Source organism: Strongyloides ratti, assembly GCF_001040885.1.
Source record: "Strongyloides ratti genome assembly S_ratti_ED321, chromosome : 2".
NCBI classification, from domain to species: domain Eukaryota; kingdom Metazoa; phylum Nematoda; class Chromadorea; order Rhabditida; family Strongyloididae; genus Strongyloides; species Strongyloides ratti.
The window spans coordinates 4,698,534-4,714,739 of record NC_037308.1 but is presented as its reverse complement, the minus strand read 5'-3'; the positions used below and the strand labels follow the sequence as shown (position 1 = coordinate 4,714,739).

The 16,206-nt window shown below is 22.0% G+C and overlaps 6 protein-coding genes across 6 annotated transcripts in view; 3 read left to right on the top strand and 3 right to left on the bottom strand.

Annotated features, from left to right (window-relative positions):
• Positions 1–1,428: 1,428 nt before the first annotated feature.
• SRAE_2000150900 (SMAD domain, Dwarfin-type and MAD homology 1, Dwarfin-type domain and SMAD/FHA domain and MAD homology, MH1 domain and SMAD domain-like-containing protein) lies at positions 1,429–3,598 on the top strand (the record flags this gene model as incomplete). The annotated part of the gene is made up of 4 exons (XM_024652469.1): positions 1,429–1,596; positions 1,651–1,993; positions 2,051–2,527; positions 3,126–3,598. The coding sequence occupies 4 exons, from the start codon at positions 1,429–1,431 to the stop codon at positions 3,596–3,598; spliced, it is 1,461 nt and encodes a 486-aa protein (XP_024506043.1).
• A 656-nt stretch (positions 3,599–4,254) lies between these two features.
• On the top strand, positions 4,255–5,003 carry SRAE_2000150800 (Hypothetical protein; the record flags this gene model as incomplete). Its single annotated transcript, XM_024652468.1, has 2 exons — positions 4,255–4,527; positions 4,572–5,003. The coding sequence occupies 2 exons, from the start codon at positions 4,255–4,257 to the stop codon at positions 5,001–5,003; spliced, it is 705 nt and encodes a 234-aa protein (XP_024506042.1).
• Positions 5,004–5,861: 858 nt separating this feature from the next.
• On the bottom strand, positions 5,862–7,109 carry SRAE_2000150700 (Protein kinase domain and Serine/threonine-/dual specificity protein kinase, catalytic domain and Protein kinase-like domain-containing protein; the record flags this gene model as incomplete). Its single annotated transcript, XM_024652467.1, has 1 exon — positions 5,862–7,109. The coding sequence occupies one exon, from the start codon at positions 7,107–7,109 to the stop codon at positions 5,862–5,864; it is 1,248 nt and encodes a 415-aa protein (XP_024506041.1).
• Positions 7,110–7,362: 253 nt separating this feature from the next.
• Positions 7,363–8,788, bottom strand: SRAE_2000150600 (Zinc finger, RING-type domain and Zinc finger, RING/FYVE/PHD-type domain-containing protein; the record flags this gene model as incomplete). The annotated part of the gene is made up of 4 exons (XM_024652466.1): positions 7,363–8,132; positions 8,181–8,240; positions 8,286–8,526; positions 8,579–8,788. 4 exons carry the CDS (start codon positions 8,786–8,788, stop codon positions 7,363–7,365), a joined length of 1,281 nt encoding a protein of 426 aa, XP_024506040.1.
• A 1,844-nt stretch (positions 8,789–10,632) lies between these two features.
• On the bottom strand, positions 10,633–12,147 carry SRAE_2000150500 (Hypothetical protein; the record flags this gene model as incomplete). The annotated part of the gene is made up of 1 exon (XM_024652465.1): positions 10,633–12,147. One exon carries the CDS (start codon positions 12,145–12,147, stop codon positions 10,633–10,635), a length of 1,515 nt encoding a protein of 504 aa, XP_024506039.1.
• An 806-nt stretch (positions 12,148–12,953) lies between these two features.
• SRAE_2000150400 (Histone H3) overlaps positions 12,954–16,206 on the top strand; it is a gene marked incomplete at both ends in the record, with an annotated part of 3,651 nt that continues 398 nt past the window's right edge. The window contains one exon of the mRNA XM_024652464.1: positions 12,954–13,011. Within this exon, the coding sequence (XP_024506038.1) occupies positions 12,954–13,011 (58 nt within the window). The remainder of the gene's footprint in view (positions 13,012–16,206) is intronic.

The window sequence follows — 16,206 nt, the reverse complement described above, 5'->3', positions numbered from 1 at the left end:
CATTGGTATACATATATTCAAAATCCCAGTCGTTGTTGGCAACACTAGTTGATAACTGACAATGGCTTTTCAAATAAGACTTATTGTAGTATTACTTTATATAACTACATATAGACAATATCTATTTTGATGACCAATACACCAAATGTTTATGGAATGTGGAGATTTATATCACATTAGTTAGAAACTTCTTTCTAATGACGTATGGAAAAGAGTCACATATATATATATATATATGTATATAAGAGAAAAGTAGAAAAGAGGGAGTGCTTTTTAAAAAGATAAGAAAGAGGTTTTGTTAATGAAAATTGTTTAACTTAATTCTCCCTTAAAATATTAAATTTTGTTTAATTTTTAACAAATGCTAAAACCTCCTTCAAAAAAGATTGCCCTTTTGACACCCCACTATATATCTATATATACTTTATTCTTAATTTTCCTTTTAACTCTTTCTTTTAAATCTTTTTTTTTTTCCATTTATAATATTTATATATATTATAAAACTTTTCTAACAACAAAAACTTTGAATTTTTGAAAGTATATCTAGTTTAACTAAAAATATAAAAAGTGATTACCATAACTTTATATTCATTATATGTTGACATTATAATAGAAAACTAAAATTATATATATTTTTGGGCATTTTATTTGATTTTAATAATTCATTCATCTATATGGGAAAAGAAGACATTAACAAAATAACTTTAATGGTTAACTTTTAAATATTAATTTTTATTTTACCAAATACATTAATTTTATAGGAGTTTTTAATTTTTATTCAAAAATCAAAAAAGCATATTTTCCATATTTATAATTTATACAAATATGTATACATATAATTTTTTTAATGGTATATATATAGATGTTTATATCCATCTATAAATGTATGCATATTTATAAGCAGATTCGTTGATGGATACTGATTCTCTATTCTAACCCACTATATCCTTTTAATCTTTCCTCTCATGGCACATTAACTACCCGAATAAGGATAAAAAAAAACATTCCCATTGGAGAGGGAGGGTAATGTTTTTTTTTTTTTTTTTTTTTTTTTTGACAAAATATAATTTTTTTCATATAAGATCATATTTCTTATTCACTAATTTTATCTATTTTTTTATGTACAATTTATCTATATTTCAAATTCTTTATTTTTTCTTATATATATATAATTTATTTAATTATAAAAATATTTTTAGAATTTTTTCCTTTCTCTGGTAATTGATCTCACTTAATGCCTATATTAAGGAAACTCAATCTTTACCTATATAGATAAACTCTACATAAATTATTTTCTTTTATTTTTCTTTCTTCATAAGGATATATTAACATCATATATAATATTTTTGGAAAATAAAATAAGTTTATTAGTGATAGTATTACTACTATTCAACTAGTAGATACTGGCATATTCCTTTTTCTTAAGAAATGCCAATAGATTGTACTATATGGTGCCTACTTTCTGAAAAACGAAGGTATATGGAGAAACTTTGGAGAAAAAGGTTACTCATAACAGCTGATGAGAAAAAAGCTAGAAGAAGATTTTTAAGGTTAATGCAAGGATTTGATGCTGAAGATTTAGATGTTTTAAAAAAGGTTATTTTTTATTATAATTATTATATAATATTATAATTATATATATTTTTTAAGGCTGTAGAATCAGGAGGATTAGATATTAAACAATGTGCACCAGGTCCACCTATGGAGACATTAGATATGGAATTACCAGGATCATCAAAAATGATAACAAATGATGGTGAAGATGAGGTTGTTTTTGATGCAAAATATGATGATTCAGGATTAATACCACAAATTGATAAACCAATGAGTATGCCATATCTTTGTTGTAAGATGTGGCGTTGGAAAGAACTACAAGTTGATGCAGCACTTCATAAATTAGAATTAATGCCTTGGTGTAGATTTGGTAGAGTAACAATAAATAATGCCACAGTTTCATGTTGTAATCCATATCATTATGGATTATGGATTAAACGTATGTTAAATATTTTTTATAATAATTTTAATATAATTATAAATATTTTTTTTTTAGCTGAGTTATCACATACCATTGATGAAGATGAAAATACGGGTACAATACTTTCAAATAATGATAATACTCATCTTTTACGAGGTAATAATTTGTCAAATGACACCGGATATGGAGGATGTAGTAATTCATCAGATAAATTTTCAACACCAAAACATCACTCCCGGCAACATATAGAAAATCAACCAAGACCAGGTAGTATTATGTCAGCACCAACAATACCAAATTTGACAACATCAATCGAGAAAGCTGTTCCTGTTGAAGGAGGATTTATTCATAAAGGTATTGAAATGACATCATTTCCTTCACCAAATTCTCCAAAAAGATATCCTAGTAGAATATTAAGTGATGATTCATTAGATGAATATTTAAAAAGTGCCCCTCCACCACCTCCACCAGATTTATCTCCAGCTCCATCATTACGACAATATGCAAATCAAAAAATAAGCCAACATGCTTCAGCTCATTCACAGGCATTAAGTAAGTTTTATCTATGTTTTTTTTTTAATAACATTAATTTCTATATTCACAATAATTATATACTTTATATTATTTTATACATATAAATATTACATATTTATTTATTTAAGAGTATATATATATATATGTACATATATATATATATATTAGAAGGACAAATATTTATAAATGGAATATTCTTTTTCATTTGATAAAGATGTATCACAATATTTGTAAAAATATAAAATATACTCCCATGATAATAAAGTTCCCTTTATTTTTCCTTTAAAAATGATGGAAAGATATTTGGTATATAATAACAAATATCACTTTAAAAAGAAATATTTTTTAAGATAGTGATTAGTAAATTTTTATTTTATGTAATGAAAAGAAAAAAAAGAGATACTTAAAATATGTTTTTTTTTAAATGATATTATAAAAGAAAAATATGATTATAATCTTTTTAGTTCCGCTTTGTTTAAGGAAATAAAAGAATTATTTTAAAAAAAAAAGTTATAAGAATATAGTTTTTTTTTCTTTTATATAAAAATAAAAATGATATTATAAATCATTTTTATAATTATTATTTGTATAATTTATTTTTTTTTATTGTTTTTAGCATGGGGTAGATTAGCAAGATGGGAGAAAAAAGAACGTGTGGGTGAGGTAATATCTTTGTATGGAGAATTTGTTGCAGTGGGTTTGTTAGCTGGAACTGTATTTGATTCTCAGGATATTCAATGTGATTGGGATATTGATAATGAGGTGTCATTTTCACTTATCAAAAAATCAGAAACAGATGATTATGAAGATATATGGTTATATAATAGTGGTACTAGACCTTTATTTATTTCAATATCATCCTCAACATCAAATCAAAAAGGTGATGCTATTCGAAGATTATGTAATGGGTATTGTATAAGAGTTCATCGAATAATTTTATGTCCAGAGGAATCAAGAGTAATGTCAAATGTTGATCCAGCTAATACAATGTCTTTCTTAACAATATCAGTAGGTGTAGGATGGGGAGTAAATTATCAAAAATTGTATTTAACTGAACTGCCTTGCCGGTATGAAATTATTTTTTCCTAAAAATTAATAGGAGAAAGTGCCAAAAATAATGATATCAAGTTATATGTTTTTGTGTGTCTATTTGTTGTACAAAAATGGCAATAAAAAAGATAAAAGAAGATTATATATACAAAAAGTAAATTTAGCAAAAAATAAAATGTACAGATATTTAAAAGAAAATAATTAAGGCTGTATTAATTCAAATCTATTTAAATAAAAAAGAGATAATAGTTGCTAAAACATAATTTATTTACCAATCAAACTTCCACTTAATTTTACCAATAACAAATTCATATTTTTAAAAAATTATGTGATTTGTTAATTTTTTTACTCAATATTTCTAAAGCAATATTATATGGTATATTTTAAATCATAGTAATTGCTTGGTTTATTTACTATTGATATAAAGAGGTGATCTCGAAGTTTTGTCTTTTTTTTTGTTTTATTTTTATTAATAAATTTTATATATTTTATGGAATTTTACCTAAAATAAAATTTATATTTATTGAATAGTAATATTATTATTTAGTTACCAATTTTAGAAATATATATTAAAATGAATTGAAGCATAGGTGTAAATATTATTTTTTTGTCAAAATATTAAAAAGTCTATATATGTTGTTCTATTTTTTTTTTTTTTTTAAAATATTTTGGTTTTAATACTTATTTTAAAATAAATGATTTATGATGGTTTGGAAATTTTTCTATTTTCTTCTTATTTTGTCGATAAAATAGTTAACAAAAGTATTGCCAATGTTGAAATTTTAAATAATAAGAAAAAAAATAATCTTGAAGATTTAATAATTCCAAGAACATTTAAAATATCAAATACAGAATATGTTGATATTGAAAATAATTATCATATTTTACAAAGATCCAAAACATGGCAAGCATATGATACAAGCAATAAGAAAGATTTTTTACTACAAAATTTATCACAATCTAATGATGTAAGTAATAAATATTAATTTTTTTATTAATTTTTTTTATATAGAATTTATTTAACAATAAGAAAATAAAAAATGATATTTTTGAATCATATTATTTTCAATCAAAATATTTAAAAAAATTTATAGATACTTACTTTAATAAACATATACCAATACTAAAAACAGAATATGGAGAAGAAATTATAGGGATATTTTTAAAAATTTTTACTGAACCACCTTTTAATATTATTTATTCAGTGAGATATTTAGAAGAAATTGAATGGAATAATTTAAAAAGATTAAAATATGAAATTAATTGGAAAAATCTTGTATCTAAAAAAAATGAAATAACTTGTTTTAATGTTGAATTAAGGAATATCAATAGAAATATTGAATGTTCTGTTTATGGTACATTTGGTAAAGGAAGAATGATACGATTTGAAAAAGGATATTATTATATTAAAAGATGGATTTTTAACTTTGCTAATTTTGATTAAAGTATTATTTTTGTTTTTGTCATGTTATTTAAAAAAAAACATGTACTTATTCAGAAAAATAATTTCTATACACAGTCATAAGTTTTAAATCTTTTACTTACTTAAAAATTATAAAATATTTCTTGTCTATTGGTAAATCATGGGTAAAAAGAAATAACATTAAAAATTTAATGGAAAAATTAGTTAACCATGGACAAGGAAATTTATATTATCTAATAAATTCTAAAATTCTGATTTGATTCTAAATAATTTTATCTATAACATGTACAAAAATTATAATAATTATATAATAAATAAAAATAGATTTGATTGTTATCAATAATTATTTAAATTCAATGGTTAAATAAAATTAAAATATACTATAAAGTTATTACATTCATTTTGTTAAACATACATATATTGTCAAATTTTCAAATAAATAATTATTATAATATAATAAAAATATATGGATAAAATTACATAACAATGTTTTGTTAACATAAATAAATTAACCAATTTTTTTTTTTTTAAATTAAAAATTTTTTTTAAAAAATAATATATTTTATGAAACAAAATTAAATGATTTTTATTTGTAGTAATATGAAAAATAGTATTTCTAATAAGAATAACAAAGTAATCAAATAATTACATAAATAATAACTTTTTAAAATTCCATAAAAAATAAGGGAAAACTTTTATACCATGTATTAATTGTAAGTTTATATTCTTAATTATATAAATTAATAAATAGTATACATGAAAAATTATTAAAAATATTATATATGATTTAAATAATAATACAGTATTTTATTTTATTTAATATTATATTTCATTTATTAGTTAATAATTATTATATAAAAAATTTTTTTATTATTAAAATTATTTATTTATAAACTTAACTTTTTTTTTCCCATTTGTAAATCCATTAGTTTTTAAATTTTGGTTATTATTTTTTTCTTTCTCATTTATATTTTGTCCTACTATATCATTATCAGAAATTTTTTTTTTCATTAAATCAGGAAAGTCACTTTGTTTTAGGGAAAGATTAATTTGTTTTTGAAGAGTTTGTTTCTGACCAAAAATAGTTTCCCATTGACATGGTTCATTCCAGGAAATTGTTAAAATTTGCATAAAATTTTTTAAATCTTTTAAAATTCCATCATAATCAGGAGGTTTGTTAGGAGGGCTTTCTACAATACTTTTAATTATTGATTCAAGTTCTATTGGAAAATAATTTTTATAAGTATTGATGGTTGAATTAAATTTTTGTTTAATAATACTTAGTTCAGTGTCATTTGGAGACCATGGAAGTTCTTTAAACAAATCCATAGATACATATAACCATGAATAAATATCATCTCTATATGATGAATCATATCCTTTATGAATATATGGTGAACAATGAAAAATAGAACCAATCCAGTATGGATCATTTTTATCATTTGTTACATTATTAATTACAAAATTTTTTGGTATTTCTTCAGCAATATTTTTATATTTAAGATGCTTAGCTAATCCAAAATCAATTATTCTTACAACAATTTCATGATTTTTTCTTTTATTTTGATAGTCAACAATAATATTAGCAGGTTTTAAATCCATATGAATAACTTTTATACTATGAAGATGTTTTAATCCTTCAAAAATATTAATTACAACACGAATCCATGTTCTAATCTCAATACGTTGATTTGGCATTTGTATTAAAATATCAAAAAGATTTGATCCAAATAATGTTGTTATTATAAATTTAAATTTTCGTTTTTCTCCATAATCCAAAACTTCAGCAAAATAATTTTTTCCATTTTGTATTTTTTTTAAACTTTCTAATATACGTATTTCTTTTACTATATGTGTAACTTTTTTTGTTTGATCTTCAGCTTTTAATGCACCAGTAATTTTTTCTATTTTTTTACTAATTTCTTCTGTTTGTTCTTTGAAACACTTATAAATTACACCAAATGTTCCTTTTCCTATTATTTCTTCACACTCCCATCCTTTTATTTTTCTTCCAAGTAATTCATTAAAATAAGGATAATCGTTTTTGTGTACTTTTTGTTTTTGATTATTAGTATTGTCACAAGTTTTGTTTTCAAAATTATTTTTAAATAATGAAAGGGTATTCATATTAAATTTATAAAAAATAAAATTTTGTTTTAAATATAATCATTTAAATAATTTAAAAAAATTGGCTGATAAAATTTTTTAAATTTAAATTTTACCTATATTTGATAATTTCTTTAAAAAGTAAGTTGAAAAATATTATTCAAATTTCAACATCATTAAAAAAAATTTTTTGAAATAAAAATTTATTAAAGAAATATTTATATTTACAATAAATAATACAAGAAATATACATATAAAAATATTGTTTTTTTTTTTATTTTACAGGACAATATATATCAAAAATATAAAAAGTATTTTTAAAAATAATAGCTGTTCGAAGCTTTAATAACTGACTCTTTAATAACCATATAGGTTCATTAGTAAAATTAACTCCTAAACAATCTTCCATATTTACAAATGTTTCTTTTCCTATTACTTCTGGTGTTGCTTTAATATGAATAATTTCTAAACCTTGTGTTTTAATATTTGGTATTAATGAACATTCAAAAGCTTTTTCATCATTAATTTCTTCTATAATCAAATTAGAAGATAACGGAACTGGAAACATTTTATCTCTATTATATATCATTTTACGAGTATAAGCACTATAAGTTTGTTTATCAAAATCAAAATCATTGCTAGTAAGTGATCGCAAAATTCTACGCAATACATAACTTTGTGTTGTACTACTATAATCACCACAATCATTCCTTCTTGAGTAAAAAACTAAAATCATAGAATTCAGAGAATTCAAAGCATAACTAACAACATCACCATAATCTGCACACAGTGTATAAGATCTTACATTTTCTTCAAACACATAAATTTTACTTCCTACAATACCTAGTACAGCATGTTCTGACAGACATTGAAGATTTGTTACAACATCACCTTTATCAAATTCAGCTCTATACCAATTATCTTTGAAATTACATGATGTAGTAGTGACATATACATGTCCTGGTCCAGCAGAATAAGCATATTTTTCGCTTCCCAAAAAACATATTGAATTAATTGAAGCTATTTCATTTATTTCTTTATTTACTACATAAGTTAGATTATCTAATGAAATAGTCGTTCGCCATAAATTACCATTTTCAAATCCAATAATATATTCAATTACATCAGTTTTAAATTTATTTAAAGCTACAGCTGTACAAAAAGAATCATTAATACTAGTTGTGTAACAAATCCCACCATTGCGGCAATTGATTATCTTCAAAAACTGTTCTGTTAAATTTGTTGGAGAAACATGACCAATAAGCAGAAGATATCCATTATGCATATCTAACAACCGATTTTCCCCACAAAAATCTTGTTCAATTCTTTTTATAAATCGTGGTTCCATATTTGAGTTAAGTTTTAAAAACTCATTTTTAATATCCTCATCTGTTATAATTTTTTCTAATATCTCATCTTCGTTTGTTGAATTAAAAAACTAAAATAGCAGGTCATTAATTTAAAAAATATATATATAAAGAAAAACTTACTTCATCTGGTAAATCATAAATAGGATGGTACTCCTTTTTAGTTAATTTTTTATTACATTTAGGACATGTAAAAGTTCTTGTAGTTTTAGAATTTCTCCATTTTTCAAGACATGATTTACCTACCAAATGACCACAAATAGTTGAATAAATAGCATGTTCGGTACCAGGACTCGTATATGATTCACAACAAATAGTACAAATTAATGACATCTAAAAAAATAACTAAAATTTTCCAATACTAATATATTATATTAAAATAAATAAATAACTAATACTAAACAATTATTGCCTTTAATTATTAATGTGATAAACAAAAAATTATTGAATATCTTAAAAAAGAATAAAAATAAACAATAAATTATTAAAAAAAAAATTATAATTTAATAATAAAAGAATAAAACAACGTTATCAAATCTCATATTTAGCAGTATTTTTCTTGACAAGAATTATATGTCATATTTCCATACCGGTTAAATGCTACAAGATACAGAAAGCTAGCAAGCTGTATTTAACCTTAATTTCATGTATACAACTTATTAGAAGTATATATACTTTTTCTATTTTATATACACTTCATAAACGGTATATTCTGTACAGAAAAAATACAAATAATAAGATTCAATTGAATCTTATCAAGAATTACAAATTAAAGACTTCACTAACGTAGAGAAATGTTCTTTTAATAATTTAAAATAATTTAGTTGTTATAATTTTTAATTGTTCCTTTTCTTATAAACTGTAATCACCAAAATAAAATATTAATTAAATAATTTTTTGAAATTAACAAAACAGATAATAAATTTTAAAATTTAAGCATTAATAAATTTAAAAAACATTTTAATTAAGTTTAAATAAATGAAGCATTGGGCAAATAAAGTTTTTTTAAGATTTTGATCTGATAATCAATTCTTTTGAATAAATATAATTTTTTTAAATTAATTAATTAATAATCAACTGCCTTTATTTGGAATATTTTTTTAACTGTATACAGAATACGTACAATTTGTATACAGCTTGTACACTTTCTGTATATCAAACAAATACAATCAGTATCTATTTCGTAAATTTCTTGTATACATTTTGTATATTGTATACGGCTTCAAACCGGGATTCATTAAGACTATTTCATGATAAAATTAAAATATTCATTCAACCTTTGTTTATTTATCATATGGCATTTATTTTTTAAAATAATTGGATTTGTGGAAGGTCAGATTACATTTTTAATATTCATTTTTAAATATTAAAATGACTTTATATATAATTATTGAAAGAAAATCTAATGAACAATAAAATAATATTAATTTTATTAAGGTAAATGTAAAAGTTAACACTTGTTTTTAGAGCTATTTTTACCATTATACAAGATGATTAACTAAAATTTTTGCATTGAATCAAAATTATATATAATAGTAAAAAATAAAGAAAAAACTTTCAGTACTATTAGTTTTGATAGTACCAATTTTTTTATTATTTCTATTGTTTCAATAAAAATTTTTGTTGTTATATATATTGTTAATCAATTATATTTGTTATGTTTTTTAATTTTTGACTTTTTTTGATGTTGTAAAAAAATATATATAACTGAAACACAATTTAAAGAAATTATTATCTTTTTATAATGTAGATGAATTGAAAGATTATAGATTGTTAGGACATTTGTCTTTAAATAAAATATATATTAAATACTAAATCAGATAAGAATTAAATTTTAGTAACAAAAAATAATGCATTGAAGGCAATTTAGGCAATCAATTTTTTACATGAATAGTTATTAAAATTTCAATTGTAGTTTATTACTTTGTTCAAAAAATTTAATTAGTTAATTTTTAAATGTCTATTATTTGTCATGGTAAATAAAATTGTATAGTATACACTTTATAAAGTTAATGTTTATTTTAAAAAATAAAAGTACATATTATATATTTAAAAATGTTTTACAATTCTGTTATTTTTCATGAAAATTTTATATGTTTATGTGTTAGTTTTTTTCTGTACTTGTTAAATTTTTGTATACTTCTAATTAAAAAAAATGCTAATTTACTATGATGAATTTACTTATCTTCGCTGTTTTCTTTATGTTTTGATCGCAATGATTTTATAAAATTTATAATTTTTGCTCTTATTAAGAAGAGAAAACTTATTAAAACTATAAGTACTATTAAAGTAGCTCCTATAACAACACCGAGCATTGTTTTGTTTGCATTTTCTAAATCCTTTATAGTCTTTTTGGTAGCCAGATATTTTTTTCCATCGTTATCTACTTTTATTACTCCTTCCACATTTAATTCATATTGTTGTGAAACAGTGTATTCTTCATTTACCATTTTATAGACACATGACAGAATTCCATTTGGATTTTTATTATTGTATAAAACTTTATTGTTCTCTAATACAAAATTTTTATTTCCATTATCACGAAGTTCATCAATGGTACTTTTTGTATTTTCAAATTTTACATAATAGAAATAGGCAAATTTGTAGTCATTTATAGAACAATTAGGTTTGTATTCCAGTTCGTTGATAAAATGTGAAATTTTTTCTTTCACAATTAAATTTTTTTTTGGAGCAAAGAAATATGTTTCTTCAAATGTTCGTAAATCAGTACTTTTTTCTGAACAGCTGTCACATGTATATTGAACTTTAACAATCTCATAAGAATCAACAATTATCTCATTTTCAATAACATTTTTATTTATATCTAATTTTAGTCCGTCTTTTTTTGTTAACGTCATTATATTTGCTGTGACATTTTCATATTTAAAGAAATCCTTACGCTGTGAATGATTAATGATATCCAACTTAAATTTAAATTTTTCTTTATTAATATTTTTTTTAATATATCTTATCTTTGTATTATCAAATTTTATTTCTTCTGGTTGATGATCTTCAATTCCAATCACAGGAGAAGAGTGGTAAGGTTTGTCAATACTACAGGGGAGAAGATATTCTATTGGACCAATAGCTTTTGTTAAATCAAAAGCATATAGAATGTCACCTTTATAAACTTTATCTACTTTATCATTAAACATTTTAATAATTTGTGTTCTACTATATTTGATAAAAGGAAGCAAATCATTTGTGCCGTTACACTTTTTAGGGCTATATAATGAACCTTCAGCATTGTAAGTATCATTAGTAAGTAAAGGGTTTGGTTTTGATTTCCATACAATATTAACAATCCATTGTATTAAACTTGTAGATCCGCCTGAACGAAAAATTAATTCTCCACAAAGTAAGCTAATATTTTCTTTTTCAGCTTTTGGGTTTACAATATAATACCAAATTATTGTATCATTCTTTGAATCAATTTTTTTTACTTGTAAGTCTCTTATAAGCTCATTTACAGTAAATTTAAAATTATTATTGTTGTGTTTGTAAAAATGAGATGGACATTTAACAAGTAATACATCAGAGTTAGAAACTATTTGATGTTCTATGAAAATACTTTCATTTTGATTCGTAATTCCTAAAGTACTTGGAAACAGGGAATTAGAAATTTCTGCGCCGGAACAACTTTTTATCCAAAGAAAAATTAGTAGAAAGATAATCTTGATATAAAAAATCATATTGGCAAAAAGACAATTTTATGTTAAAATTTCTTGTAATATATAATGTTGATAAATTACAAAATTTAAATTATTTTAAAATTAATTCAAAAATAAATAGTTCTTGAATATTATTTAGACACAATTTTAGCAATGTTTAATTATTAATAATATTTCTGTAAAAATATGATTTTATTGTTATTCAAATAAATATCATCCAAAAGAATTATTCAAATTTTTTTAAATTGTAATTTTTTCAATTGTTTTTTTTTTCGTAAAAATTAAAAAGAAATGTTTTTTGAAAAAAACAAGAAATTCTATAAAGTTATTTTAACTGTCAAATAAATTTACCATATATCGAATCAGAAATATCCAACTTTATTTGCCTAATTTTAAAGTTACTTAAAAAAGGAAATGTTTAAAATATTTTTTTACTATTAATTATCATTAAACAATAAATCCAATGAAATTAGTTTTATTTATATATGTCGCCTTTTAGTGGAGATATTTAAAAGTCAAGAATAATGATTATTTGATAAAAAGTTCTATCAAAGAAAGTATCTTGGTTTAGAATAGCAATAAAATAGGCTTTACTTTAGAATCAGTGACATACTAGAAATTTTTTTTGAATTTTTGAACATTAAATATGTGTAAAATTTTTTTTTTAAAATTACAATGTTGATTTAATAAAAAATTTTTATACTAAAACAACAAAAAAATAATGAAAATAAGTAATTAAAACATTTTTTTTAATAAAAATTTAAAAAAACAACTTTTTTTGGAATTTGGATATGCCACTATAGTCATTCGATAGCTTTTGAGACGGGATGAATTTTGAATATAATCAACAATATCCGAAAATTAAAATTTCATGGGTTATAAGCTGTCAAAGTTGAAGGCGAAATTGGGGAATATTTTTATGTAAATTTCAACGTCCATGATGCAATGAGATATTTTAAATATAAACAGATGATTCTAAAGCGGTTTTTTACGAGAAATTTATTAAACGTATTCATATCTTCATAGGACTTCTAAAAATGAAGATATGATAAGAAATATGTTTAAAAAAAAGTTTTAAGAATTGAGTGATAACTCAAGTTAATGAAGTCACGGGTCCATGAAACTTGATGCGCTGTGCTTCTTTCATAATTAAGATGTACCGTACGTTGAAAACATTTTTTTATTTCCAATGGTTCTTGAGATATGAAGTTTGGTACTTTTTCGCGCGTAATCTATTGTCATCATTTTTTTATATCTTGAAAATGGTTAAAGGTATAAAAATTTTTTGAAGGTAGACCCCATTTAAAAACTCATTTGAAGACGATTGCAGAAATCTGATTTTATTTATCATGATTTTGAAGCAAGATGTGACCAAGGGCGGAAATTTTTCTAAAATATTCATTGTAACCGATTTTTCAGTATCTCAGCAAATAATGACCCTATGAAGATGGGACTAGTTTCATTCGATTTCTATTTAAAAGTTATTCTAGATTAATAATTTTCATAGCTATAACTTTATTTTTTTCAGAGATATAAAAATTGGCTGAAAATTTTCTAGATTTCTGATTTTACCTCTAAAAATGTGACCAAAAATGGACAACTTTTTTTGGAATTTGAATATGCCACTATACTCATTCGATAGCTCTTGAAATGGGATGAATTTTGAATATAATCAACAATATCCGAAAATTAAAATTTCATGAGTTATAAGCTGTCAAAGTTGAAGGCGAAATTGGGGAATATTTTTATGTAAATTTCAACGTCCATGATGCAATGAGATATTTTAAATATAAACAGATGATTCTAAAGCGATTTTTTACGAGAAATTCATTAAACGTATTCATATCTTCATAGGACTTCTAAAAATGAAGATATGATAAGAAATATGTTTAAAATAAAGTTTTAAGAATCTAGCGATAACTTAAGTTAATGGAGTCACAGGTTCATGAAATTTGTTGCACTGTGCTTCTTTCATAATTTAAAGTATACCCTACGTTGAAAAGATTTTAAAATTTTCAACCGTTCTTGAGATATGAAACATGGTACTTTTTCGCGCGTAATCTATTGTCACCATTTTTTTTATATCTCGCGAGTACTTAAAGATATAAAAAAATTTTGAAGGTAGACCCTATTTGAAAACTCATTTGAAGACGATTGCAGAAATCTGATTTTATTTATCATGATTTTGAAGCAAGATATGACCAAGGGCGGAAATTTTTCAAAAATATTCATTGTTCGCGACTTTTCAGTATCTCAGCAAATACTTATCCTATGAAGGTGGGATTAGTTTTATTCAATTTCTATTTAAAAGTAGGCAATGAATTTTAATTTTCAAATCTATAACATTATTATTTTCAATGCTATAAAAATTATCTGAAAATATTCTTAATTTCTGACTTCACCTATTAACTTGTGACAAAAAACAACAACTTTTTTTAGAATTTAAATATGCCACTATATTCATTTGATAGCCTTTGAAACCGGATAAATTTTTAGAATAATTAATAATTGCTTGATTTTAAAGTCTCTTGTGTATTGGAAATTTTTTTGAAAATCCGAATATTAAATATATGCATAATTTTTTTTAAAATACAATAATGATTTTAAAAATTATGTCTTAATAAAAATTTTATTGAAAAATCTACTACCAATTTTCTTAATTTTATTTTCATTTATTTATATGATAAATTTGGTTATTTATTAAAAAAAATATTTTTTTTAAATTTAAATACAATGAAAAAAATTTTCTAAAACTTTTTTAACTGTTTATCAATTATCAAATGTTCAACTTACTGTATTTTTTATATATTTGGCAATTTTGGAGATATAAAAAATGATGACAAAAGAATAAGCGTGAAAAAGTACCAAGCATTATATCTCAAGAATTATAAAATATTTTAAAATGTTTTAATGCAATTTAAATATTAGAATTAGACTAACCTATCAATTTTTATTCTTCTACTAGTTTATTTACCTGAGTTATAACTATGTTCTTAAAGAATTTTTTAAAACTACATATTTTGTAGTATCTCGAATTTAAAAAGTCCTATGACATTTAAATTTAATTTAATAAACTTCTCGTCAAAAACTGATATCGAACAATCTGTTTATTTTGAAAATTTTAAATTTTAACACGTAAAATAAGTTATGCATAAGAATATTTTCTATTTTTGCTTTTAACTTTGATTGCTTATAACTCTTAGAGTTTAAATTTTAGAATATTGTTATTTATATTCAAAATTCATTATATTTCAAAAACTGTTAAATGACTATATTTATGCTATCAAATTAAAAAAAAATTGCTTTTTTAGCTTTAGCATTAAAGTTAAAATCGGAAATCTAGAATATTTCTAGCCAATTTGTAAATTTTTTAAATAATAAAAGATATATCTTTAAATATTATTATTCTAGACTAACTGTTAAAAAGAAATTGAATAAAATTTTTTAAGTTTTTATAAGGTAAGCGTTAGCTGAGATATTGAAAAGTTATGAAAAATGAATATTTTAAAAAAATTTCCGCCATTTGTTATAATCACTTTATAATTAAAATAAAAACAAACAGAGTTCTGCAATCGGTTTCTAATAAAATTTTTTTAAAGTCTACCTTCAAACGATATTTAAATCTTTGATTGCTTTTGAAATATGAAAAAACTATGATAATGGATTAAACACAAAAAAAGTTCCAATAATGTATCTTAATAATCAGTAAAAATTAAAAGATATTTTAAATGTTAAATATATCTGAATTTGTAAAGAAAATCTGGCATATCATATTTCGTTCTTATAACACTTTTATAGTTCAATTTATACTTGCAAACCTCGAAAAATTTCATAACTATACTTCTTTTCAAATCTCAAATTAGAACGAATTTATATGGATATGCTTAGGTTCAATCGATTTCTCGCTAAAAATAATCTAAATTTTTTTTTTGATTTTAAAATTCTCCATTGTTTTATTGAAGTTATTATTTTTAAAAAAAAATCAACACTTTTGCTTTTAATTTTAATTGCTTATAACGTTTTATTTTTTGTCCCGATAATCCTAAATATATATAGGCGAGTATTGAGTATCCTAAATAT